Source organism: Pygocentrus nattereri, chromosome 26, assembly GCF_015220715.1.
Source record: "Pygocentrus nattereri isolate fPygNat1 chromosome 26, fPygNat1.pri, whole genome shotgun sequence".
NCBI classification, from domain to species: domain Eukaryota; kingdom Metazoa; phylum Chordata; class Actinopteri; order Characiformes; family Serrasalmidae; genus Pygocentrus; species Pygocentrus nattereri.
Window position 1 is genome coordinate 22,997,856 of NC_051236.1, and position 26,704 is coordinate 23,024,559.

General features: G+C 41.3%; 1 protein-coding gene across 4 annotated transcripts in view; it reads left to right on the forward strand.

The window, feature by feature from the left end:
- The window catches only part of pik3r3b (phosphoinositide-3-kinase, regulatory subunit 3b (gamma)), a 234,074-nt gene extending 210,885 nt beyond the window's left edge, over nt 1–23,189 (forward strand). For 3 of the 4 annotated variants that reach the window (XM_017721440.2, XM_017721447.2, XM_037535171.1), the window contains 9 exons: nt 9,281–9,392; nt 13,219–13,317; nt 13,413–13,593; nt 14,132–14,257; nt 14,631–14,773; nt 14,902–15,078; nt 15,171–15,245; nt 15,475–15,645; nt 17,649–23,189. In XM_017721440.2, the coding sequence (XP_017576929.1) occupies nt 9,281–9,392; nt 13,219–13,317; nt 13,413–13,593; nt 14,132–14,257; nt 14,631–14,773; nt 14,902–15,078; nt 15,171–15,245; nt 15,475–15,645; nt 17,649–17,850 (1,286 nt within the window). In that variant the 3' untranslated portion in view covers nt 17,851–23,189. Of the gene's footprint in view, nt 1–2,132; nt 2,282–9,280; nt 9,393–13,218; nt 13,318–13,412; nt 13,594–14,131; nt 14,258–14,630; nt 14,774–14,901; nt 15,079–15,170; nt 15,246–15,474; nt 15,646–17,648 lie in introns of those variants that run through there. The other variant, XM_037535172.1, reaches the window with a different exon arrangement.
- The last annotated feature ends 3,515 nt before the right edge of the window (nt 23,190–26,704 follow it).

Sequence of the window (26,704 nt, forward strand, 5' to 3'; positions counted from 1 at the left end):
TCTCTCTTTCTCTCTCTCTCTCGCACCTTTCTCTCTCACCGTGTCTCTCATCTCATCCGCTGCACAAAAGCCCATGAAATATCATTTCACTGGACATAGCCCCTTTATTGTCTTATCAGCTGTCTCTTCCCTTGGCCAGCCCTCATGTCACTGTCTGTATGCATGTGGCAGCAGAGGGACACCCTGGGACGTGGGGGCCGAGAAGCTTCTGGCCCAGGGGAGCACGAGCAGAAACGTGTGCAGGAAGAGGCCCTTGGTGCAGATGTTCATTAGAATATTTATTATAACTGAAATGTAAAAGGCTCTGTGGCTGCCCAGAGCTAAAGCCAGGGACAGAGAGTGTGCGTGTGTGGAAGTCAGGCACAGCGCTTTGTTCCGTTGCACTGCACAATGAGCACAGGTGGTACTCCACCCCCATGGAAACTGTCCCTCAGTTGGAAGGCACTGACCACTCTTCATGTTAAGTGTGTCAGAGACAGTGTGTGAGTGGTAGGTTTCTTTTTTTTTTTTCCTCCTTTCTTTTGGTCAGAGAGTAGAAGAGTGGGCAGCAGCCTAAAGATTGCAGTACATGGAAAATCACCACTGAGTAGGGGTGTGATGATATACAGATTTCACAAGACGATATGTATAGCAATCTTTGCAAAATGATACAGTGCATTTTGCATACAGAAGTGAAAAAAAGACACGCCAGCTTTCTTTTTGTTTTTAATTTCTGTGGTCGAGGTCTAAACAAGTCCACAGTGCCTGGTGAAAGCATAATTATCACACAAAAAAGTAGTTTTCTGCATACAGTTTCTGAAAATGTATATATGCATTGATATACATTGTGGTTTTTGCACTAAAATACAATGAGCTTTCAATAGAGAAGTAAAAAAAAGTGCCAGAAACATTTTGCGGTTGCCAGTGTCATGATAAGAGCATAGTTAACACAAAAAAATAATTTCCTAACAATAAATATGTGTGACAAACACATTTGACTGCCTGGTGAAAGAGTAAATAACACCAAGTTATTTTCCTACAAGACAAAGACATTGAAATATGTGGTTTAAATGTCATGTTAGGAGGAGGGAGTTTGTCTTACTTTTGTGCAGGTCTCTCTGAGGAGTATCATAGAACATTGGTTTGGTTCATACTGGTGTGTCTGATATTACACATGTCATCAAATCTAACTGTATCTGAATCACAGTGCTTATTGTCTTGTAACCCCGATAGTGGAAAAAAGTGAATATTAATATGCTATAACATCGTAACACCCCCACCACTCAGACTGGACTTTGTATGTTTGTGTATGATTTTCCAAGATTTTGACACTGCAGCTAACATTTCATTGTGTTTAGTGTGTGTGTGTGTGTGTGTGTGTGTGTGTGTGTGTGTTGAGGTGGGACCACTTTCCTTTGTCACCGCTGAGCTTCGGAATATGTGCCATAGTAATACACTGGACAGCCCTTCACTTTTTCTTCATCCTCTCTTTCTCTTTGTTCTTCTTTTTTTTCTTTCTTTCTTTCTTCGTTCTCTTTTTTGCTCTCTTCTTTCTTCATTCTCTCTTTCTCTCAGTGCCTGTCCTTCTATCCTGTCTTAATTCTCTCTCACTGTCCCGCTCTCTTTCTTTCTTTCTTCTTTTCACTCTGTCCCTGTTGTCTCTTCATTTTCTCTCTATGTCCCTCTCACTCTTTCTTCTTTTTTCTATCACTCTCTATCCCTTCTTCATTCTCTCTTGCTGTCTCTCTCTCTCTCTCTCTCTCTCTCTCTCTCTCTCTCTCTCTCTCTCTCTCTCTCTCTCTCTCCTCCCCTCTTCTTCCTAGAGTGGCTTAAACGTGCCGTTGCTGTGGAAGATTCTTCTGGAGTTTCCATGTAGGCTATTTAAGACAAGGGGCACAAAGTTACTCGGGATACGTTTATGCGTGTGCGTTCACATTAGTGTCTTGTCTCTCTTTGGGAGGAGCGTCCCCCCTCTTCCTCCTCTAACCATTCCCCTGGGCTTTCACTCTTTCTCTCCGTCTCATATGGTTCTGTCCTCCTCCCTCGCGCTCTCTCATTGGCTGCTGCCCACGTCTCCATTCAGAGGCTTCGTTAAGGCGGCCGTGTCTGAATTTAGGAGCAGGGATTTTCCCTCTGGCTTCAGTCGGAGAGGCAGAGGAGAGGCGGAGGGGTGGAGAGAGAGAGAGAAGGGAGAGAAGAGAGAGAGAGAGAGGGAGGGAGAGAAAGAAAGAGAGGACTCGTGTCACAGACAGCTGAGTGCACTCTGCACACATGCAGCTGAAAGAGGAACCAGCGGAGGAAGGTAAGCATGCCACTGTCTCTTTATTTTTTTTTCTCTTTCTCTCTCTCTCTCTCTTTCTCTCTTTTCTTCTGCTTTTTTCCTTTCCATTCTCCCTGCTTTCATCCCTGCTGTCACTCCGCTCCTCTCCCTGCGTGCGTCTCCATTGTGCTTGACTGAATGGAGGGCAACGGAAGCTCAGTGGCAATCAGTGTGCGTTTGTCCTTTTGTGCATTGAAAAGCATCTTCGATGTTGTTTGGATAGAGGCATGCTTCAGTTGTTGACAGTGGTATTGTCACAGTCCCCATGTGGTTACTGCGAGCAGATGACTTTTATTTTCACAGTAATAACGTGAAAATTATTATAATATCGTAATTATAATATGTTCTGTTCATAAATGGCCTTTATCAAATGTAATACTGCTTCAGTATAACCCTAAAAGTTGTATAATGTCACAGCTGCTATTTGAATAAATGCTTGCTTCATTTATAGAGTTAATGTGTGGTTGACATTGGTGTTGTCACAGTCCCCATGTGGTATTCTGAGTAGATGGCTTTTATTTTTTATGAAATAATAATGTTTTTTTTTTTTTTGTACATTACCCTTTTCAAATACAAGATACCCACCAAAAACCTGCACTGTGAGGCAGAGGAAAGGGGGGTGTGGAGGACAGAAGACTCAGAGTGATTGCAAACTTTAAGGAATGCAGCACTTTCATTGTATCTCGTGCCTTATGATACTTTGACAAGTGGATATCCTATCAGCAGTTGACTAAATGTATTTGGTAACATGTATGCTGTTTGGTTCTTTATAATGGCCATTGTTTTGGTGACACTCTCTGGCTAGCTGTCTAAACTAGCCATTTAATTCCTTCCTCCTGGATGGGGACATAGAAGCCCACACAGGCCCACTCAATATTACTGCCACCCCTCAGTACCACACGCCTTTGCTCATGCTAATGCGTCTCACAATTTGTCCGCGCACTTTGCGCCCTTAAATCCTACCTGTGGAGCAACACTTACAAGTTTTCTTGTTATCACTCACTTTTCAGCAGTGCCACAAACTGTGCTTTATATAATATAACTATTTATTTTGATTAAGATGGTGTGGAGGGTCTGTATTGTCCATATTAACTGAGTGACAGTGCTGTGTGTCCAGTTGGTAACACTTGTCATGCGACTAGAGGCATGTGAAAGGGACCCAGGTGCAGTCTCCTTTGTTCAGAGCTGCACTGCTGGAATGCATAGGTTGAGTATCATTGTGTTATCGTGCCTTCTTTCTTTTGTTTTCTCCCTCTGTCCTGATCTGTCTCTGAGTGACCCAGTTTATCATTGTTTTTTTTTGTTTGTTTTTTGTTTTGGTTCAGCTGAAAGATAAAGACATTGCATTTGTTTCTAGCTTGTTGTTTGCTGTTTTGTGAATGTGACTTCAGAGACAGAGAGAGTTGTGTTAACTCAGTGTTACTAATTTCATTACACTGTTTATGGATGGTGAACATAATAGCAGTGTAGGAAAGCTTTGTTGCGTGTGCCGTCTATTGTGCAGCACAAGCTATTGCGTCATTGCCACTAACAGAGAAAGAGTCCAAATGTGTATATAAATATAATGCGCTATAACACACAGTGCTGGATCACTTCTTGCAAAATGGTTTTTGTTCTCTTTTCTCTCTATCCACTGTCAGATAGTAGAAAGGTAATTGTGTGTGTGTGTGTGTGTGTGTGTGTGTGTGTGTGTGTGTGTGTGTGTGTGTGTGTGTGTGGGACGGAGTTGCTCACACACTTGCAGAAAGAGCTGACCGTGGAAAACTGGTGGGCAGGAATGTGAGGTTTCAGCTCTGCTGGTGCACCTGCCTTTTGGCTGCTTTGTGTGTGTGTGTGTGTGTGTGTGTGTGTGTGTGTGTGTGTGTGTGTGTAGAGGGGGGTTGCAGCCCACAGAGGCATTTCCCTTTCTCGTGGCAGCCCGCTGCCCTGCTACTGTAGCTCTGAATGGATCTTTGTGACGAAATGAAATACATCAGTCTGCGTCTAGCTTATTTTCATACATTTTTCGGGACCTGACTTTGTAGGAAGTACAACTGGACTAACCTCCAGTGTCAGCTCCTACAAAATAGGTATGACTTTGTAAAGTATTCATTCATTCATTCATTCATTCGTTTACTTATTTTTTAAAGATACTTGTTTTATTTTTTGGACTGAAAAGACAGTGTTAGTGTTAGACTTAAAAATTAAATTTATTACATATGTATACAAATACATATGGGATGTATTAGTATTACATAGGGGTATGTGTGTATTAATATGAAAAATAAATACAACTAATATTAATACAATAAGCAAAATACTGTGTCAAGTGAGTGTCAATATGTATGTTTAACCATTTCCAAACCTTTCTTCATGGCAGCCCAGTATTTGTAGTTACCCTCTACTACCTGGCTTGACTAACTAGTACTTCATGTCAACTCAAGTGTGCTACTGATGGAATTTAACAAACCCATGTGGTGACTGGGGGAGCTTTTTACAGTATTTATGTCCATTTGCATCTATTTTAATGATCAGGTGTTGGTAAAAGCAAAAACAAAGATTGATGGCTCTAAACGGTGTGCTTTGTTTGCACAATACTGTATGTTATACATATAGGATATGTTAGTTATTACATATGGGTACTTACATATTTGTGACATATATGAGACACACATTTGCATATAGGTACATATAGGTAATTACATACAGGGGTGAGTATAAGAATAAATTATGTCACAGTATACATTTCTGAGCGTGTCCTGGATGTTGCCAGTACTTGCTGTCTAACCACATGTTCCATTGTACAAAGAACATAATTAAGCCTGTTTAATTAGATTTAGTGCTGTACAGTGTGTGAAACATGAATAAAAGTTACTGTGCTCCTAGCTTTTTATAGTATTTTTAAATGTGGCATTATTGGTTATTATGAAACTTCATAGGAACACTTATGTCTTCATACTTAAATACAAAATTATATGTTGGACAAATGTATGATCCCACATCCCCACACTGTATAAAACCGAGTGTGCCTGTGCACATGTGCGTTTTTATAAAGCCCTTTCTGCATTGAGAACATTCAGAGTGCCAAACGTTTGCTTCATTTCGTTTCACCGCGTAGACCCTTTTTTCAATGCATAATTGATCTGATAATTATTGTTTCAGCACAGATGCAGAAAGAGTGCCATAAATCTTAAGTGATGCATACAAGACTCCCTTTCAGTAGCTGCAGTGCTGTAAATGGTCTCCACTACTGTTACCTCCAAAGGTTCTGACAGCAGGAAAGTGCACAGGCAGGCCACGTTCTGGAGGGTTTTCTTTTCCCTCTTTTCCCTTTTTGAGTGTTCCCCCTCTCTCTCTCTCTCTCTCTCTCTCTCTCTCTCTCTCTCTCTCTCTCTCTCTCTCGCTCACTGTGTGTTTCTCACTTTTCCCTCTGAAAGGGCTAAATGTGCCTTTTCCTCCCCCCTGGCTTTCTGCCTCCTTCTCCTGTGTGAGACTGAAAGGTAGGGGTGTGGGTGAGTGTGTGCACCTGCGGAAGCTGAGGTTGGAAACGGTTGGACGTGTGCTTTAAGCCAGCTCCTTTTTTGACTGGTCCGTGCTGCTCACCCCACTGGGCTGAGGTACAGCCTCTTGGCCGGTGTGTCTAAGACCCGCCCCAGGGTGTGTGTCCTGTCTGACTCGCCTCACACTTACACACCGTCAGCTCAAAAAACTCCAGCGCTGCTTTTAATTAATCAAGTGCTCAAAGAAAACCATTCATACTTCTTTTTTTTTCCTCTCACTGAAAGCAGGGTGATTTTCTTTCAAACACCGTGCTTAAAGAATGACTTATGAAGTCTCCTACACTTAGCCTGATACGTAGGGACGTTTTTAATATTTTTATTTTTCAATTATGTCTTTACTTATCTATTTTTTACATTTGTTTAATTCCAGGCCACCACACCACTGCCTCCTCATTCTTTTCACCCCTTTTCCAAACAATTTACCTTTTGATGAATTTACACAAAATTCACTTCACAAGTTAGGTTTTTTTTTTACATTTAAATGTACATTTAAAAGTTCACCCATCTGATTCCTGTCGTCTAATTTTCTATTTTTTCCCTCTATGTGGGTACGAGCCAGTTCTGTCTGTTTTATAGGCTGGCTCTAAGAAATGGGAAGTTACAGAGTATGCAGGCAGAGATGAATCATCTCCTGGCTTCACTGAGCATTGCGTGTCCCTGTCTGGTTTTATTTTAGTGACCCTCAGTGCTCAGGATATTCTATTTGGGCCGGACGAGTCCTGACATTCCACTCGACAGTCCCTGGGCCAGAGGAGCCCAGAGGCTTCCAGATTAATCCTGAACATGGAGATGTCTTTAAACACACTCACCTTTTCTCACATAAACCTGGATTAACACACAACACAACAACTCCTCTCACCTGTATGTAGAGGCTCTCATTGAGACATTACATATATATGTATATGCGTGTGTGTGTGTGTGTGTGTGTGTGTGTGTGTGTGTGTGTGTGTGTGTGTGTGTGTGTGTGTGTATCAGTCTAGTATTAAAACTACTTTATAATAGTATAAACTAAACACCTAGGCATTTTTGTTAAATATTTAAAGTTTTGGGGGACAACAAGTAGTTAATAAATGAAATGATTGTGACACTTCTCTGATCTACTTGATAATTTATAATAATACTTTTTTCATCAGGTACCGATATTGATATTGAACCACGAGTATTGAACCACTTATAGAGTTTTTTTTCCTTTTAAAACTACTGAGTAGACTGTAATGAGCTGTTTTTAATTGAAGTACTTGGCTTACGATTAGCATCTAAAAATGGACCATCATGCTCAGACTACTCAAGCACTCTGCTACCCCACAGGAAGAAATAAACAGCTAGATTTGTTCCAAGATTTGAACAGATTCATTCATTGTTTCTCACCAGTATCCGAAATCCACCAGCGTAACTGTCATAGAATTTGTGCCATTTTTATTTTAACCCTGTGAAACTTTTCTTAAGTTCAAAAGAAGCTGAGTGCTAACATCATAGAATAATTGATTCTAAACTTTTGAGTGGCAAATCCAGACGTTTGAATTGGAGTGTATGTAACCCCTTCTTTCAAGTGATTTTTGTTTTTTATGTTATGATCTAGACATGTTCCAAAGCGGTCCATAGTATTTGATGTTTCTACATAGTTCTGAGTGAAAATGGCTGGAGTGTGTCTTTGGTTTCACTTTAAAGCCTACTACAGTAACTCTCTGCTCATAAAGAAACCCGTCCATTGAGGATGTGGGGGTGCGGTGCTGTGTGCTGTATGTTTCAGGCACTCCATCACAGGCTTTAGTCTGGGTCAGGAGAAGTTTAGTTTGGCTTGGCGCTGGGACCGGGCCGAACACTGCACCCTCTGTAAATTCGGTTGGAGTTAAAGCTTTCTTTTTTTTTTCTGTCCCCTCCCTCAAAGCCAGTAACTCTTCCTTGCCAGCTGCACCTGGCCGGGCATTTGCCGGATTGCCAAAGCCACTAATACACACACCTCAACCTAGACTCGCACACATTTCAAACACACACACAGGCACACTCGTAACCACAAGCACCGTAAGTCAACAGCTTTTTATCTTTAAAGAAACCCCAGTCAGAGAGCTACACCCCTGTAGAATATACACCACCTCTGGCCCAGGATAATTACACTGGAATTGCTCTCCATCAGGCAGTATATCGCAGCTTTGCATGTCGTTAGCCCTGTTCTGTGGCTGCCTCATTTAGCCGCACGCTGAATTGATTGCCCTGGGCTTGGAGGGTTTAGAAGCTTAATGTCGGTGGAGGAGATGATAGAAGAATGTGCCCGGAGAACACACAGAGAGGGGACAGTAACAGCATCTCTCACACACTAACAGTTCCGTACACACAAGCCACATTTCATGGATTGATTGGACCATGATGAATGACCATGTTGAACATCGACTCACTTTGGTCCTCCTCCATTCATGGCCAGGAAAGCGGCAGTGTCAACATTATCTTTCCGCACACCGTTGCATCAGCTGTTAAAATGTGCTTGGGCAAAAACAGACGAAACACTATGCTAGTCACATACTCATTCAGACCTCTTTGTTTACTGCAAATTAAACACATACACGACAGACAACATAAGTACAGTGCGGGTGTTGGTGTTGGTGTTTAGCTAGTTAACTGACTGTGAATGCCATTAGTCATTCTTACTTAAACTGGTGATCTTAGTGGTGTATGTTGGGTTTCTTATGTTTTCAGGGCAAAATATTCCTGACTTGATAGGAATGTCAGCGAAAAACAGGGCTGTCCTACAGGTTAAGGATATAAGTGGTCCTGACTTTGTTACAAGTTTTATTTTTTTCGAGGTTAGGGTTAGATGAAGGATTAGGCTAAGAAAAATACATACATGTCGATAATTGTTTTTTGGATTTTTATATCCTTTGAAAATGCCTGCTGATCTTTATATAGTTTATATATCTATAATGAATAGATTGATGGAAATGGTTCTTTGAAAAAAGGATTTTTACATTAACTTCCATTGTAAGTTTTAAATGTTTTTTTTCCTTCTCCTGAAAAGTTTTTCAGCAGTAACATAAAAACAAACAGTACATATTAGACAAATTAGACATTACCCCATGCCATATGTGCTGATAGTCTGTCTTAGAATAGTGTCTTTGGATCAATTTGGATCACTCGGTTGGTCCTCAGAAGCCAGGCAGCTGAATTTTTTGCTTTCTCCATGGTGTCGACTCAAATTTAAATGCTGCGTGCAGCAGTAACACAGGACTGTGGGCTAGCTGTGTGTGCATGTCTTGCTCTCCTAATTAATTAACAACAGCCTGCTTAATTGAGACATCTAGTAAGTTACGTTTGGGGATGAGCTCAATAGCTAAACTCACGGCTCGTACTTGAAATGAGAGGTTTTAACATGGCTGAGGACCACGCATTTGAATCCATGTTAGACAATGCTATGGCTACATATTGATCTTTTTTTCATTTTGTCTTTCAGCTCTTCCTCCCAAACCGGCCAAACCCATGACTCCTGTGAACAGCAATGGTGTGAAGGAGGCTGCAAGCAGCTCGTTACAGGAAGCAGAGTGGTACTGGGGAGACATATCAAGGTAGGCCAATTTTTTCTTTTTCCAACAGTCAGTGTTTTCTGCATAAATTACATTAATTTATTTTGCTTTTTATTCATATCTGAATTAAACTTAATTGAAAAGGCTGCAAAGGAATGAAAAAGCAGTTTTATTAATGAAAAGTCAGTTTTTTGAATAGGACCTTACTCTGGATTATCAAGGACCAAACTACTAAACTGAGTTGTAAGGTTTTGCCTAAAACCTATAGAACCAAGCAAGTTAGCGATGACTGGTGCAGAAGAGCAAAGGAAACAGCAGGTTTTTAAGCCACTATTTATAATTCTCATTACCACTGAAATTAGTAATGCAGCGAACATGATTTTTATGCCTGATTCCAATTTCTTTACAGCCAAGTTCCTTGATTACTTCTACTTGATTAGCCTTTTTATAAGCTGAAGGCTCACATTGTGTTAAGTACATGAAACGGGCTAGACTAGCACATTTACAGTACTTTCTGTTAGCCAAAATCACCATGTGAAATAAGGTTATTTGCTCTTCAATTAGACAAACTTGCATTTAAATGCATACCTGAAAAATTGCTTGTTTATGTAACACAAATAAAATCAAGTGCTACAACAAAATAAAGAAGCAGCTGGTTATTTAGCACAATGAGTCACGAACAATTATCCTACAACTATAGCTGTAGCATTCTAATACAGCTTGAAAGCATTTACCCATCTCACGTTATTTAGCTCATAAAATTGCAACAAAGATCAGCCAAAATAAAAACAATAAATAAACTGATTACATGTTTGGAAATCTTGGCCAGTTCAAATTTCGGCTGATTGTGATTGTGCTTCCCTAGTTGAATTCATTTATAGTATTGTATGGGTTCTAGGTCTGTTTAAGCTTATAAAGCAGAACTGGTCAAAATATTCAGCCAAACATCCCTAGTTATTCACCAGTGTCTGAGTTGCAGACTGCATCACGTGATGGGTTTATGGAGTCATGAGATCTGGACGAGATAGAGATAAAAGGCTCCCCAGGTTTCCATGGCGCAGGCTTTCTCTCTGCGTGAAGAAGAAACAATTCCATTCTCTCTCCCTCCTCCCTCGTTCCTTCACCACCCCTCCTGATCTCCCCTGCCAGGCTAGTCTCCCTGCACACTGCTGTGTCACGCTCTTCATCGTGCCCTCAGCCTTCACTTACTCTGCTGCTCGGCCACAGGTCTACACTTTGTGAATAAAAACACTAGGAGTCTTAAAGTGAGAATCTGGCACAAAAAATTATTTCCACAATTTTCCCTTACCCCAAGTGATCAGCCAAGACAAGTTTGGTGTCCAAAGTTTGCTCCTTTTAGTTTTTCACAGGAACTACAAGGCTACCAAGTAATGGAAGCTTATGACCGCTACTTAGTGAACTGCATGCCTAAATCATCACACACTTGCCTCAAACCATGTCGAGTTGTTAAGTAATCTTATGTGGTTTCTGACAGTGTATGACATACTGTTATCTATAAAAGTGGAAAAATGTACGTCGCACAGATAAAAATAGTAGTAGCAGTCATGTTGAAGCCTGAACTATTGCTTTAACAGAGGGCCATGGCTGCTGGATGGAATGCTGGATTTTTTCTTTTTTTCATGAGCCAGTAAAACTTATTTTATTCCTCTCTTCCGTTCTCCCCCCTCCTCACCCCTCTTAGAGGCATGGCTGCTTGGCAGCTGCTGTAGATTAAAGCTGAAGCGTAAGAGGGAGTGGGGAGGAGACAAACTGAAAGAAAAGAAAAGAAAAAAGTTGCATTTAGCCACATGGGATAGGGCTAGATTACCTTAAATCGCCAAAATGTCAAACAGCTCTGCCCATTTCCAAGCAAACCCCATAAAATTCTCAGGTTTTAACAGATTAGAGCGCTCCTTAGTGACCGACTTTATCCCCATTTGATGTCGACCGTGTAGAAATGCGGCTAAGGTGCTCTAAGAATCAGGCAGACATCTGAGACCACTGCGGCCCCCCCCCAACACCCGCAGCAGTGAAGGACTCCCAGTGCAAACCTTTAGCCTCTTTTAGTTTGCCCTGAAATCTAAGCTATTCTCAGAGTCTGGCTAGTTTGAGAGGTAAAGTCAGAAGTAACCAGTCTGCTCTGGCATGAACCACTGAAAGTCGTAATTAAGAATAAACACATTCCTGCTGTACTTTTCTATTATTTCTCACTTTTAACTCAGGTGGTGAAATTGTCGTGAAAGTATGGATTCTAAAGTTCGAACAGGAAATATGTTCTTATGCTTTGAATTTGCTTCAGAGTTATCATTTTCTGCCACATTTTTAGCATCCTTCGTCATCGAAACAAACTGGAAGTGCAGCTTTTAACCCAGCTGTGTCTGGACTGTGTCTGGTTTTCCTGGCAGTTTTCAAGACTTTCAGTCATACTAAATTCTGAACATGACAGATTTTGGAACATGACGTTGGGGCTAGCAGGTGCCATCATGCTAATGGGCTTTTTCTCAAAGAGAAAAGGGAAACCATAATGCAGAGTCTATGGTGCCTAATCGTCATTTTACCAAAGAGTGGTTCTCACCCAGCTTCATCTTACATAGACTGTCCTGTCTGTGTTTTGGCCCAGGGTTGTACTTCATGCTCTGATTGCTCAAATAATTTGATGGTTGCCCTGTTCACAATACATTGCCCTCTAAAATAGGCCAACCCCCGACTTTTCTCTGCCTTGTGCACCACGGCCTAAAAAGAGCAGGCATATCAGTGCCAGAGCCTCTGCTCCAGACTGGCTAAATGGGCTCCAGGAGACTATAGGCTTAAAGTTTCCTCCACACTGCTGCTGATGAGGTGGAAGCAATGTTGTGTCATACCGTCTTTACCTCAGCTGCCCAGAGCAGGCTAAATATACCCCCTCCTGAGAGCGCTGGGTGTGAGGTCAGCTGAGCTCTGGCATGACCGGACTGGCCAGGGCAAGGCTGCCCATCAGGGTCCAGACAGTGAGGGGGTGAGATGGGGAGAAGAAGGTGGGGGGCCTCTCAGACAAACTGGGGAAGAAGAGGGCAAGTCCTTGAATTTGTCCACTCTCGCCCATCTAGAACTGATAGGCATGTAAATCTTCGACCATGGTTTAATTAGATTATGATTCTTTAGGAAACGATTTATTGCATCGTTAAGTCTCACATTTCATCACAATTTAATTTAAGTATTTTAGCACTTTTCAGATTTTTTTTCTAAAATGCAATCAATGTATAATGTACAAAATCTGTAATGTAATGTGATGTAATGAAACAGCATGACAAGCTTTCTTTTTTTTCAGATGTACAGTTTGAACACAGCCTGAAAATCTTATTTTGGTTAAAAAATAAGTACATATTTTATTGAATATCACTAAGATGAATTATAATCTCTTCTAATGTTCCAAACTTGATGCAAATGAATGGTCAGTTTCAATTCAGCATAATGATGCATCAGTGCATTTTCATTCTCCTACTTTTTAAACACACCAGTCTGTCTGCATGAGCTGGAGAAACGTCCGTTAGTGAGTGGGAGTCGCAGACAGGGTTAAGGAAGGTAAACTCTTCTGAGATGTCTCACTTGCTCCCAGACGGCAGCAGCAGACCGCACGGTCACAGGCTGGTGCCTCTGCCCTCTGCCAGACCAAACACACACATTTGACTGGGCCAACACCAGCCAGCGATCTTGCTTTCATGTCAGTGATGGGGCACAGGGCAGAAGAGGACTGGCTTTTACTTGTAATTGCTAATTTGTCAGTGCAAGCTCTTGACATACTGTATGTGCCCTAACCCATCTGCATTGCCCCCTGTCTTTCTCTCTTTTTCCCTTTCCCTCCATTCTCCCCCCCCATCTTGCCATGCAGGGAAGAGGTGAATGACAAATTGCGAGACATGCCAGACGGAACTTTCCTGGTACGGGATGCCTCTACAAAGATGCAGGGAGATTACACGCTAACTCTGAGGTAACATCTACTAAAATATCCATTATGCAAATATCTGAAACCATTTAACTCTGTTTTGATTAATCATCTAATACAGGCTCATCTGTTTCTTTTAGGAAAGGTGGCAACAATAAGCTAATAAAGATCTACCACCGTGATGGCAAGTACGGTTTCTCGGAACCTCTCACCTTCAGCTCAGTGGTGGAGCTCATCAGTCACTACAGACACGAGTCTCTGGCTCAGTACAACACAAAACTGGACGTCAAGCTCATGTACCCCATCTCCCGCTACCAGCAGGTACACACCTTAGCCCATCCATATCTTTACTAATGCCTTTACCTGCAGTCTGTCCCTTTGTCTTTCTCTGCCTCTTTTTTGCCCCTCCTCACCCATGGCCTTGCTCAAAGAGTCTGTTTGCTCAATGAACACCGCGGCTTGTTGCGAGCGAAAGTGCCGAGGCAGCAGGATGTTTGTGGCATGAAATATTACTGTGCTTATTTGCCACTGCAGCGCACTCCGTAAATAATTGCACACATCCACAATGTCGAAAGGCCATCCTGGCTTTTATTTGGGGTTTTTTCTTTTCTTCTTTTCCTTGCACCGTGCCCTCTCTGTTTCTTTCTGAGGCACTCAGGTGCTCATTATTAAGGGGGTTACACAAAAATACATCCTCGAGAGGCACTAGATTCAGAGGTTTTTATTAATGATTCCTAGAAGACTAAACTCGAGACACAGTCTGTAAGCAAAATCTACAGCAAGCAGTGTAATCTCCTTGAACCCCAGCATTTCCTCAGCACTTTATATCACTAAATCTTCCTCTTCCCCCCTTTCTTAGGATCAGCTGGTAAAAGAAGACAACATCGACGCTGTAGGGAAGAAACTCCAGGAATATCACAATCAATATCAGGAGAAGAGCAAAGAGTATGATAGACTGTATGAGGAGTACACAAAAACCTCACAGGTAAAAAAAAAAAAAAAAATCAGGAGAAGATCATAATTCCAAAAACAATGCCAACTGGCTATATAAGGGTGCTGGTCATTGGAAGGGGTTAAATCACAAAACACTTATTTGCCAGTACATGATGTGGTCATAAACTGTTCAGCTGTGTTTGGAATTTATCTTGGGATAGGATCATTAAGCATATATTATTTAACAAGTGACAAAAAAGACATCTTGGATTGATAATCGGTCTCATTATTTTGAATGCAGAAAACTCAGCAACACTTGGACAGCATAACCTGCTTTCAACACTGAAAAGGTCTTTTGACCAGCCAACTGATGTGTCAGTGGGGAAGTATTGAGTGCATTGATTTATTTTTGCCTTCGATTGCAGGAGATTCAGATGAAGCGCACCGCAATAGAAGCCTTCAATGAGACCATCAAGATATTCGAAGAGCAGTGTCACACGCAGGAGCGCTACAGCAAGGAGTATATTGAGCGCTTCCGCAGAGAGGGCAATGACAAGGAGATCGAAAGGTATGCTTCAACTAGAATAATCAGTCTTAATGGTCCAGGCTGCAGCCAAGGTCACCCTTAATTTTGTCAAACTTCTGAAGTGCCAGTTAGGCCCTGCGGTGTACTTAAGCACTTCATTTTCTCATCAGGATCATGATGAACTACGCCAAACTCAAGTCACGTCTCGGCGAGATCCACGACAGTAAGATCCGCCTGGAGCAGGACCTGAAGACACAAGCTCTGGACAACAGGGAGACAGACAAAAAGATGAACAGCTTAAAGCCAGATCTCATCCAGCTAAGGAAAATCAGAGACCAGTATCTTGTGTAAGTAAATACTGCTTTTTTCACGTAGCTCAGGACGAGTTGTACTTGTAAGTTATTCCCTCTTCATTTATTTCTGTCTTCCTTCCTTGCAGCTGGCTCAACCACAAAGGTGTACGACAGAAACGAATAAACGACTGGCTGGGCATCAAAAACGAGAACACAGATGAGTAAGTTCATCAAGAGAGAATGTTCTTCCAGTTTCCTCCCTCATTTTTTTATTTCTTTTGGGTTGCTTCGCTTAGGTGTCTACTGGAGTTCATGAGACATTCGCATAGTGGGCATGTTCTGCAACTTTTAACCGAATAAACAGTTTGACCTTCTTGCAGACTGCCAGTTTTGTACTAGCATTTCTGGAATATAACCCTGCTGTGTTCTCTCCACCTTTTCTGGGACCAGCGCTTACTTTGTGAGTGAAGAGGACGAGAACCTGCCGCACTATGATGAAAAGAGCTGGTTTGTTGGGGACCTGAATCGCACACAGGCTGAAGACCTGCTTTTAGGAAAGCCTGATGGAGCCTTTCTCATTCGTGAGAGCAGCAAGAAGGGCTGCTACGCCTGCTCTGTAGTGTAAGTAGCCATTGGGCTTACAAAACATGCATCTCTGCCAGGGGGTGTTCCTGTGTTCTCAGTTAGATTGCTCATAAAAGATACTGTAGAAATACCTCTCTATCATGCTTTGTAAGCTTTGTCCTGTGCTCAAATTTAGTTTGGTCTAGTTCTTTTGGTCTCTAGTTCTGAAAGTCCAGTGCTAACTTGGGCTGGAGCTTATGCTTTATCATTTTGAGTTGGTAAGCAATCTCAAATACACTTATATATTGGTTTCAAACTGCTAACTGTATGACTTACTGTTAGCAGTGATCTTGAAGCGCGAATGTAATCTATAGTTTTGTCTGAACATGTCTTGGATGATCTGTGTTTGAAGTAAGGCTAAGATTACAGTGCATCTGGAAAGCATTCACAGCGCTTCACTTTTTCCACATTTTGTTATGTTACAGCCTTATTCCAAAATGGATAAAATTCATTTTTCCCTCAAAATTCTACACACAAGACCCCATAATGACAAAGTGAAAAAAGTTTGTTTGAATGTTTATTAAAAAAAATGTTAAAAATCATGTACATAAGTATTTACAGCCTTTGCTTAATACTTTGTTGAAGCGCCTTTGGCAGCAATTACAGCCTCAAGTCTTTTGAGTATGATGCTACAAGCTTGGCTTACCTATTTTTGGGCAGTTTCTCCTACTCTTCTTTGCAGAACCTCTCAAGCTCCATCAGGTTCGATGGAAAGCGTCGGTGCACAGTCATTTTCAGATCTTTACAGACTCTCTATGTTCAATCAAGTTCAAGTCTGGGCTCTGGCTGGGCCACTCAAGAACATTCACAGAGTTGTCCCGAAGCCACTACTTTGTCATTCCCAGATCTGTGCCTCACAGACAATTCCTTGGACTTCATGGCTTGGTTTATACTCTGACATGTGCTGTCAACTATGGGACCATATATAGACAGGCGTGTGCCTTTCCAAATCATGTCCAATCAACCACAGGTGGACTCCAAACAAGTTGTCAAAACAACTGAAGGATGAGCAATGGAAACGGGATGCACCTGAGCTCAATTTGGAGTGTCATGGCAAAGGCTGTGAATACTTATGTACATGTGATTATCCATCCATCCATCCATCCATTTTCTAAGCCGCTTCTCCGTCAGGGTCGCGGGGGGGAGCTGGAGCCTATCCCAGCAGTCTTCGGGCGGAAGGCAGGATACACCCTGGACAGGTCGCCAGTCCATCGCAGGGCAGACACACAGACACAGACAGTCACTCACACACTCACACCTAGGGGCAATTTAGCACACCCAATTGGCCTGACTGCATGTCTTTGGACTGTGGGAGGAAACCGGAGAACCCGGAGGAAACCCACGCAGACACGGGGAGAACATGCAAACTCCACACAGAGAGGACCCCGGTCACCCGGCTGGGGAATCGAACCCAGGCCCTCCTTGCTGTGAGGCGACAGCGCTACCCACCACGCCACCGATTATTATTTTATTTTTATTTTTTTTGTAATACATTTGCAAAACATTCAAACAACCTTTGCCATTATGGGGTATTCTGTGTAGAATTTTGAGGGGAAAAAATTGAATCCATTTTGGAATAAGGCTGTAACATAACAAAATGTGGAAAAAGTGAAGCGCTGTGAATGCTTTCCAGATGCACTATATGTAAAGCTGCTTCTTTAGTTCAGTCACCTATAGATGATCACAGAATAGATTGCCTTGTTTTGCTGACCAGCTGAGGCACTGCCTTTGTGTTTACATTTGCATTTGGTCATTAAGCAGCCATGAATAGAAACCAAAATGATAGAAAGTCTGGGAGATACTGGAAGAATCTATAACCTACAACACAAGTACCATGCCACAGCTTCAGCTAGTTAAATAAAGTTTAAGTGTAGACGTTAAGAACAGTGAAGTAATTGCATAGAGAACTGTGTTACTATATGTTCTTTAAGTGACCTCTAGTTTTTGAGTGACTTGAATAATGACATCAATTCTCCTCTCTTTCTGTCTTCTCTCTGCAGCGTTGACGGTGAGGTGAAGCACTGTGTGATCTACAGCACGCCCCGTGGTTATGGCTTCGCCGAGCCTTACAACCTGTACAGCACTCTCAAAGACCTTGTTCTGCACTATCACCAGACCTCACTGGTCCAGCACAACGACTCGCTTAACGTGCGGCTGGCCTACCCCGTGTACGCACAGATGCCCTCAGGCCCTCGCAGATGAGGCTCCGCCTGCCCAAACACAACCTACCTACACACCAACGAGAAAAAAACACGCTGTCACAAAAAAAAGAAACAAAAACAACAACAAAAAAAACACAACAAACACTTGCTGCAACACACACGTCAGCCACCTTGGAGTTCTATATTTTTACTAGAACAATTTGGAGGGCATTCTTTCTAAAGACTGCTTGATTTGCACAAGGAAGTTTTAAATGTTTGTGAATGTGAAAAAAAAGAAGGAAGCAGAAGAGGCGAGTTTCAGGTGACCCGCGCTGCTACCTAAACTCCAGCTGGGACTTTTTACACGCTCCGTATGAATCTTTTTTTTTCCACTCACTTTTTTATTATTTTTTCCCCCCCATTGTCATTCAGTTGTGCTTTGTTTTGTCTATCTTTCTTTACTAAATGCAAGGCAGGAAAATGTGTCTCTCTCTCTCTCTCTCTCTCTCTCTCTCTTTCTCTCTCTCTCTCTCTCTCTCTCTCTCTCTCTTTCTCTCTTTCTCTCTGTCTCTCTTTCTCTCTCTCTCTCTCTGTGTGTGTGTTGAAAAAGCAAAAACTATGTAGCAAACGGACGCCTGACACTTTCCAGAGTGTTTCTCACAGTGACTGCTGCTGAACAAGGGATTGTGGGATGGGACGGGACAGGACTGGGGGTGGGAGGGACAAGTTGAGAGGGCACAAGTGAAAATGTGTTGTAGTCTTAAAAAAAAAAAAGCTTGTTTTCATACCAACCTTAGAGGAGAGCTGTTCACTTTTGTTTGTTTTCTTGCTGGATCTGCTCTTTATTCTTTATTCTTTATATTTTTGAATCCTTTCTGAGCAGTAAAGGTGTCGTTAAAAGTCCATTGCAGAGACCAAAGTTGGCATGGGGAGGAAAGTCCCATTTAGTTTTTATTTTATTTCTTTGTTCTGTTGACTTGTTTTAATGAGAGTGAGAGGAAAGCAAATGTTTATGCTAATAAATTGTTTGCTAACCACACATAAAATAGAGTTTGGGCCTGTGTCCTGTGCTGAAGCTGTTTTTTTACCAAAATCGCATGCACAGATGCGGTCGATATGAAGCACTTATTTAATATGGAAAATAAATACTAATTACAGCTGCACGTTTTATATGCCAAATTAAAACCACAAAACGTGAACAAAATGCTCAAAAGAGAAATCCCGAAACACTATTTGATGTGTGGTTTTAAAATAATATGGATTCTATATGCTAATGTATTTTTTATTTTATTAATTTTTTTTTTTTAAAGAAATTTGGATTTTGTGTATTTGTTAAAGAGACATTCAGAAATAAGCTTTGAATTGCTCAGTGTACAACAAACAGAAGCAGCGGTTCAGTGATGAGAGACATTTTTAGGCTATGAAAACTTGAAAAAAGTGCAATCCAGCATTGTGTTGATAATGTCAGCGGTCTAAGACAGATGCACGAAATAAGCTCAGATGCACCAGTGAGCGATAATCACGTGCACCAAGACCCATTTGAATTCTGTTTCTTTTTCCTTTGAGAAGATGCTCATCTTTCTGCCAGGTGCTATTAGAGAGGAAATAGACAGCAGTCAACCATTTGGCAACCTGTTTCATTTTCTTGTCGCACAATAAAACCTTTTCAAAAATCAGACAGTTTTGCAGCGATATGCACAATGTCGTCTACATCAGCACCATCACTCCCTGTTATGACTGGACTTGAGGTGCTCAAGCATGCAGTGTTTGAGTGTCTCTCTCTCTGCTCTGTTGCTTGAGAGTTTCTGGAACAGTAGTTTTTTTTTTCCTCCTGCATAATCCAGGCTCTTGTTTTAAGGCCCCCGCTGACAGACGCTTAACCACAGGCTGATTTACTGCCTTTTAACAAGCACAGGGCAGCTGGTGGGCCTCGACTTGTCCTTTTCATGGAACATTTCTCCAGTTTTTTCACATGCTGTGTGGGCAAGTGAAGAAGTAACTGGGGTAATTTGTCTAATACCCCTTTATTAATTCTATGCATTGTGGCCACATCCACGTATTTCATTCAGAAACAAATGCACAGACAGTATTCCTCTTTTCTTGGGTATTTCAAGAGTTATTGATCTAAAAGTCAGAAAAGGCTTCAGAATCTGAGTTGGGGCCCAAACCAGAGTGCTATGCAAGCATTGTCCAGCTTGAGTTCCGTGAAGTGCTGTGGTTGGATCAGCTCGGGTGTTTTCATAAAACTGGATTCAAATCTTCATCACATGGGTCATGAAGTCAGCAGATCCCTGTACTTCTGAGTGCTTGGACTTTACCTGTCTTTACCTCGCTACATCCGTTCTGTACGGCTTAGTTCAGCGTCCAGAGCGCTTGAGAGAAGCCACGTGCCCTCATGACTTGAAGTGGACTGGAAATTGAAGCATGGTTTTTCGTTCTCTTGCTCTCTCTGCCCTCTTCATTTCAGCCTTGCTGCTGGCTTGCACCATGGCAACTGTCGCAAGAGCATCTGAGCTCCTCTTGAATCAGTTTTTGTGACTCTTGGTGGGGAATAATTGGCTGGGGAGAGAGCAGCAATGGTCCTTCCCAGTGCACAGTTGGAGTCTGGAGCCTGGGCAGATGAATGTCTCCTTTCCATGCCTGCTCTCTTCACTTTGCATGACAGACCTTTGTCCACCACCATACTTCACTTTCAACTTATCAACAGCCTTCTCGGCTAATATTTGGTTTCCTTTTCTGGACAAATAGCGGCAGCCGTGTCAATAAGAATAGAGTCTGCATTTCTTGATTTTCTGTAAGACCTTGTAGACTGCTTATAATATCTTTCTCTCTCTTTTTAACCTTCCTTCTTGTAAGATCCAGATTGTTCATTTAACCTGGATCCCCAAGGGGTCCTCTCTATTACTTGAACTATAGCATTGCTCACTGTTGAATGTCTTTATATTGCATATATACATATATTAAAGAAGAGGAAATCCCTTTTATGACAGGAGTTGATTGAGTTTGAGATATATGTACACGTTTGTACGCATTTATTCAGAGACACAGAACTTTTTTTTTTCTCTTTAAGGGGTTTGCTTTAACTAAAACTATGACTGTTTATTGGATCCTGCTGTCCAATGTTGCACACATCATTTTTGAAGAGACTTTTTAGAGTAACATACAAGGCCGGCAACTGATGTGTTTCATGTCGTACAACTCATCCCATGTTCGTACGTGACATTTAGTAAAGAATTGTTTGGACTGGGTTGTAAATTTTCCTTTTATTTGTGATTATCATTACTTTCCCAGGCATTGAGACCAAAGATTTGAGTTTGATTTACATTCTCCTAGCTAGTGATAGTTTTGAGGGGAATATTTTCCTTGATTTATTTTTTTATTTTTATTTTTTTTCCCATCCATTGCCTTGCTTCCATGCGAACTCAAGTCGCTTTCTCGATTTGGGTTTTCATTGTTAGATCCTTATTTGTCTGATGACATACTGGCAACCTTGACTATTACTGTCAATATTAATAATGGGCTTTGTGTTGTCCAACATTTAGCATGTGCTTATACAACAGCATGGATGTGATGGGATGAATTCTTGAATTCTTGCCATTAGCTCCTTGGTGATATTCAAGCCAGACAACTAAAACTGAGGTCAATCTGAGTTGAGAACTTTTCACTTTTTAGGAAGTGCTCGATAGTTTTCCGTGTGCCATTGATGTGCTTTCTCATTTCAACTGTAATTTGACTGTTCAGTCACCGTCGCAACGAAGTCCGATGTTCGTCTCTCTTTTTGCTTTCCAGAACATGAGTGTATGTTCAGAAAGGTCTGACCTAGCTGGAGGCGTCTGTTTTCTCTCCTTCGGAAATTTGCGTAGCGAGAGAAAAGAAAACTACTTTTCTAGTAGTCCTAGTAATTTGTGGTTTGTCTCAGAAGGAAACGTGCTCATCATTCTCTGCAGGGCAGAAAGCAGTGGGGTTCGTTGGCATTCTTTGTTCAGGCACTCCACAAAGCATGCAATATTCCATTCTCGTTTTCTTTCTTAAAGGTTTCAGGGACAAAAAGAAAAAACATAAGCATTGCATTGGGGTATTCGTATGAAAGACATGTTTACCAGAGGAGAAAAATGCGCTTTTTTTGCATTGATGTGAGAATGGGATGGGGGAACAGATTTTAAGAAACACACACAAAAAAAACAAAACAGATCAAAGGTGCATTACTTCAGAAGCTCAAACGGTTTGGGCGTGAACCAAAACAACCTTCTCCACTCATCTAGACGTGTCTGAGTTTTCGGTCCGAGTCATGTCGGGGCAGTTTGAAGACCAGGCTTGGGGTTCTTTTTTTTCTGGGACTGTTAACCAACGATGTCTGTTGCTCTTGCCCCTTTTGTGCAGTTCTGCAAAGTTTTATTTGCAGTCAGGTTTGAATATGTGGCGATTCTCATTGGGAGTCTTTTATGTTCTTACCACTGCTGTCACATCACGATACTCAGCACAGCTTAATGGAGTAAAGCTTCTTATTATTTAAAAAAGAAAAAGAAAAAAAAAAGAAAAGAAAAAAAGAAAAAATCTATATAAAGAAAAAACTCTCACTCTCCCTCCCACTTTGACATACGTACAAACCCAGCATGCTTCTTTGGTACTCTTGACTGTTGTTTTGTGTAAAAAAGAAAAAGATGAAAAGAAAAAAAAAACGCTGAAACAAAAACTGTTATTTGTCTGTTTATGGTGTAGTCAGATATAAATTTTGATATAGCTTATTAAGAAAACACTGCTTTTTTCAGCTGAAATAAGTTTGAACCCTGTGTTTCAGTGGACAATGCAAAAATGATATTGTTCTTAAATACTGAGAATGAGGGCCAGCGTCAGCAATAGTGAACCAACCTCGGCGTTATTGCAAGATTTTATCGGTCGTAATAAAAATGTATTCATTCGGTACTGTTAATCTGTCTATGCTTGAAACCCAACTTTTTTGAAAATGCACACTATTTCATGAATTTCAGCCCTCCACCAGCAGAGTGTTCCTTGTACTTTTATAGACTCAGCTTGAGCAATAAGCCACGGGGCCCCAACTCTCCATGTCGCAACAGTTATACAATGGAAATCTTAAACGTACCAAGCTCTGTCCAATACCCACACTTGGTGCATATCAATGACATGAAAGCATCTTTTATTCCTAAAACCTGCAGAACGATCAGTGTAGAAACTCCTCTTTCTCAGTATTTGAATATCATCCTTGCTACAGGCTTCTTGATATTCCTCAGTTATGTTTTCCACCATATTTTCTTGTATCCGTTACAATAGTTTGTATTGGTTGTAGACTCTCCATTTGTTATGAGATGAACTCGTATATTCTCAATGGAACTCCACGATATTCATTTCTCTTGCAGAATAAAGAAAAATATTTTGTCCAAGTTCCTCACTGTGTGCCTCTTAAATGTTCTGTTCTGCCTGTTCATGCTATCCTGTAGAAGTACCAGTTACCATGCTTGAAAGAAGTCTCTGGACACCTCCATTTGAATTTCTAACAATTATTTAATTTCTTAATATGTTATGAAAACTTTACCATGTACAACATATCGCTCAATACGTCAATCAATCCTTTGGGTTCAACTACACAATAGCAAAACTTACGACTTTCACCAAACCTCCCATTTTACTTCAAAACAAATATTTGAGCATATTTGAGCAAATGCAAATGTTCAATCCAGAAATCTTAGTTAAGCAGCACTTGTGCAAGCTGAAGCACTCCATCTCCATGCCTAGAGGACTAGAAAAGACCACAATGTTTGGCCCAGTAATATCTGAATGCTTTCATTTGCCTTAAACCTTTTTAAGTTTTAGGGATTTGCCCCCTCTGCGAACTCCATTTCGCAGACTCCTCAGCAAAGTCATATGACTCCAAACGATCCTCGTCCTCATATCATCATTCAAGATCGCCTGAATATCAGTGGTGCACAGTAACTAAGTAAATGTAATTCGTTTCTGTACTTAAGTAGTTTTTTCGTATATCTGTACTTTTCTGAAGTATTTCCATTTTGGGCGACTTTTTACTTTCACTCCGCTACATTTCAAAGTCTAATATCCGACTTTTTCCTCAACTACATTTTGAGAAATCTGTCATTCCTTTTGGTTTCTGTGTGTATAAAATCGTAACATGTCAAAACAAAAGAAGCGCAAAGCCAGAACACCAATCAGGGCACAGCGGTCACTTTGTTCTTGTTTTGACCTGTTGGTCATACCGACCCAGTGCAGCACACAGTTCAACGTCAGTGCAGCAGTGTAAAATTTTCGGAGCATATGTCTCCCTAAATGATGGAATTAACCGAACTCTGTGTAAATAAACCACAATATAGAAATATGTCCACATATGCAGTCGTGACTGGCGTGTTTCTTTTTTTCTGAATTCATACAAACACTTTCATTTTATAATAAATTAGTTTGGGTTAGTTTATGTTTATGAACAGAGACCTACAGATCAACACAGTAAAGGAAAACCTATTTGTGATCCTGAGTTTAAAGCCAGTTTTTATTTAACTTGTAACTAATTTACAAAGTAATCTTAAACTGAAACTTTGCTTGTGTGTAAAAGGAATTTCAGAGCCACTCAGTTCTCCCTGATGGAAACTGTTTACCTTCAGTGTTTTGTGCTTATGATCATGTGCTTATGATCACGTCAGCGTCACTAATTAATGACGTTCTATTAAAAGACTGGTTTACCAAGAGAGACGCTGGAGGATTTTCACCTAGAATGAGTTCATGAAGCGAGTCTTGTTATAAAAATGATAACAGGACATCAGAGCCATAATTAATCTTATAGTACTTTTACTTTCAATACTTAAGTACATTTGAAGGCAAATACTTTTGTACTTTTACTCAAGTTTAGGTCTAGAGTAAGGACTTCTACTTTTACTGGAGTAATATTAGTAATTTTACCTTGGGTATCTCTAACTCAAGTATATAAGCCTGGGCTTTAGCTTATACTAGTTGCAAAGTATTGTTTTCCTTGTGAGACTACTGAGCGTTTTTTCTTCTGGTGTATATCAAGTTTTTTGACCTTCTGCCTGTTTTTTCTTTGACTCATGTATTCATAGTTTTGACCAATCGCTTGTTTTGTGGACTCCACTCTGATTTGCCCTTGTTTGTTATGGTCACCATTCTTACTCTGCTGTGTTTACTGGAACTGACCCATGCCTGTCTTCTGGCTACCCTCTGCCTCCCTGATTCTACAAGTAAAGCTTCACTTGTGTTTGTGTCCTGGGTCGTGGGGGGTACTGGAGCATATCCCAGCTGTCATTGGGTGAAAGGCAGGACACATCCTGGACAGGCCGCCAGTCTATCGCAGGGCACACAGACAGACACAATCACTCCCTCACACATTCACAGCTAGGGGCAATTTAGAATGTCCAAACAGCCTGACTGCATGTCTTTGGACTGTGGGAGGAAACCGGAGAACCAGGAGGAAACCCACGCAGACACGGGGAGAACATGCAAACTCCACACAGAGAGGACCGTGGTTGCCTGGCCGGGGACTCGAACCCTTGCTGTGAGCAACAGCACTACCCACCATGCCGCCGCACCGCCCATAATAATAATAAAAGGTTTCATTTCTATAGAAGGTTTCACTTTCCCAAGGCCGCTGTACAAAGGACATAATCACAGTAGACAAAAAGAAATAAATAAAGGCGAGAGGAAAAAATTTAAGTAATGAGAAAACAGGACAGTTTTGAGGTTGACTATGAAGGAGGACAGGGTGGAACAGTTGTGGACATACAGGAAGAGACTTCTAGTTTAGGGGCCATAACAGTTTAGGGGCCATAACACTAAAAGAATTGCTCCCAAAGTCTAGCATTTCAAGCAGCAGTGCACAACTCCGTTCTTGGAGGGCCAGTGACCAGTTGGGTGATTTACTTACTTAAACACGCCTGATTACACGTATCTGTTAATTGCCAGGTTTAGTTCGTGTGTTAGTGTAGGGAAACCTTCACACCTTGCTGGACACCAGCCATCCAAGACCAAAGTTGTGCACCCTGAGCTAAAGGCAGGGACCACCTAGAGTCCGCAACTTGAAGACCTCAAAGCATGAGCGGGAGTATAGGGGAGAAGGAGGTCAGCTACATAAGGGGGTGCTAGACCATTCAGGACCTTGAATCTCATGAAGACATGAACTGGATGCAGAGGGTTTAGTGGGATAATTCTGAGTTTCAGTTATTAAACCTGCACATTATTGCTGGTTGTTATACGTTTTCTGATGGACACTGAATACAATGTATGTCTTATGTCCTGGTCATTATGGTTGTTATAACTTTTCTGATGGACACTGAATACAGAAATGATAACTTCAGCTTGGAAAGTAGTAAATAAAGAAGACATACCTTGTACTGACATACCGAGTATTCCAAAACATTTTTTCAGCTGATCAGCATAATACACCAGTTATTTAGAGGACTGTATCTGCAGATCAGCTCAGTGCCATCTTTTGGAGTTATCTAATGCAGTCTTGCCTATGTAGAATTCACATTAGAGTGATTTATGAATTATGTAAGACTTTCCTTTCCACACTGACAAATCTTTTTTTTTTCTCCCTACAAATGTAGGTCTGTATTAATACTGTCTGGACTGTCACTCTCAAGAGAGAGAGAGCGCAGTCTTCAGCACTTTCCTTTCATCTTCCCTGCATTCACTCTGAATTCTTTCAAAAGTGGAGCACCCTGTGCACATTTTAATTAATTGAAGAGCTTTCCAAATTTCAAGTGAACACAATATTTTGCACAATTGCTTGGATAGTGAATGTTTTGATGTACAGTTGACTGCTACAGTTTCTTAAAAACAAAAAGAAGAATAAAACACTCAAAATGTGAATGCTATGAGAGCATGAGGGCCAGATGAATAAGCTTTGGAATGAGGAGAGGATAATTCTTTAATAAGAT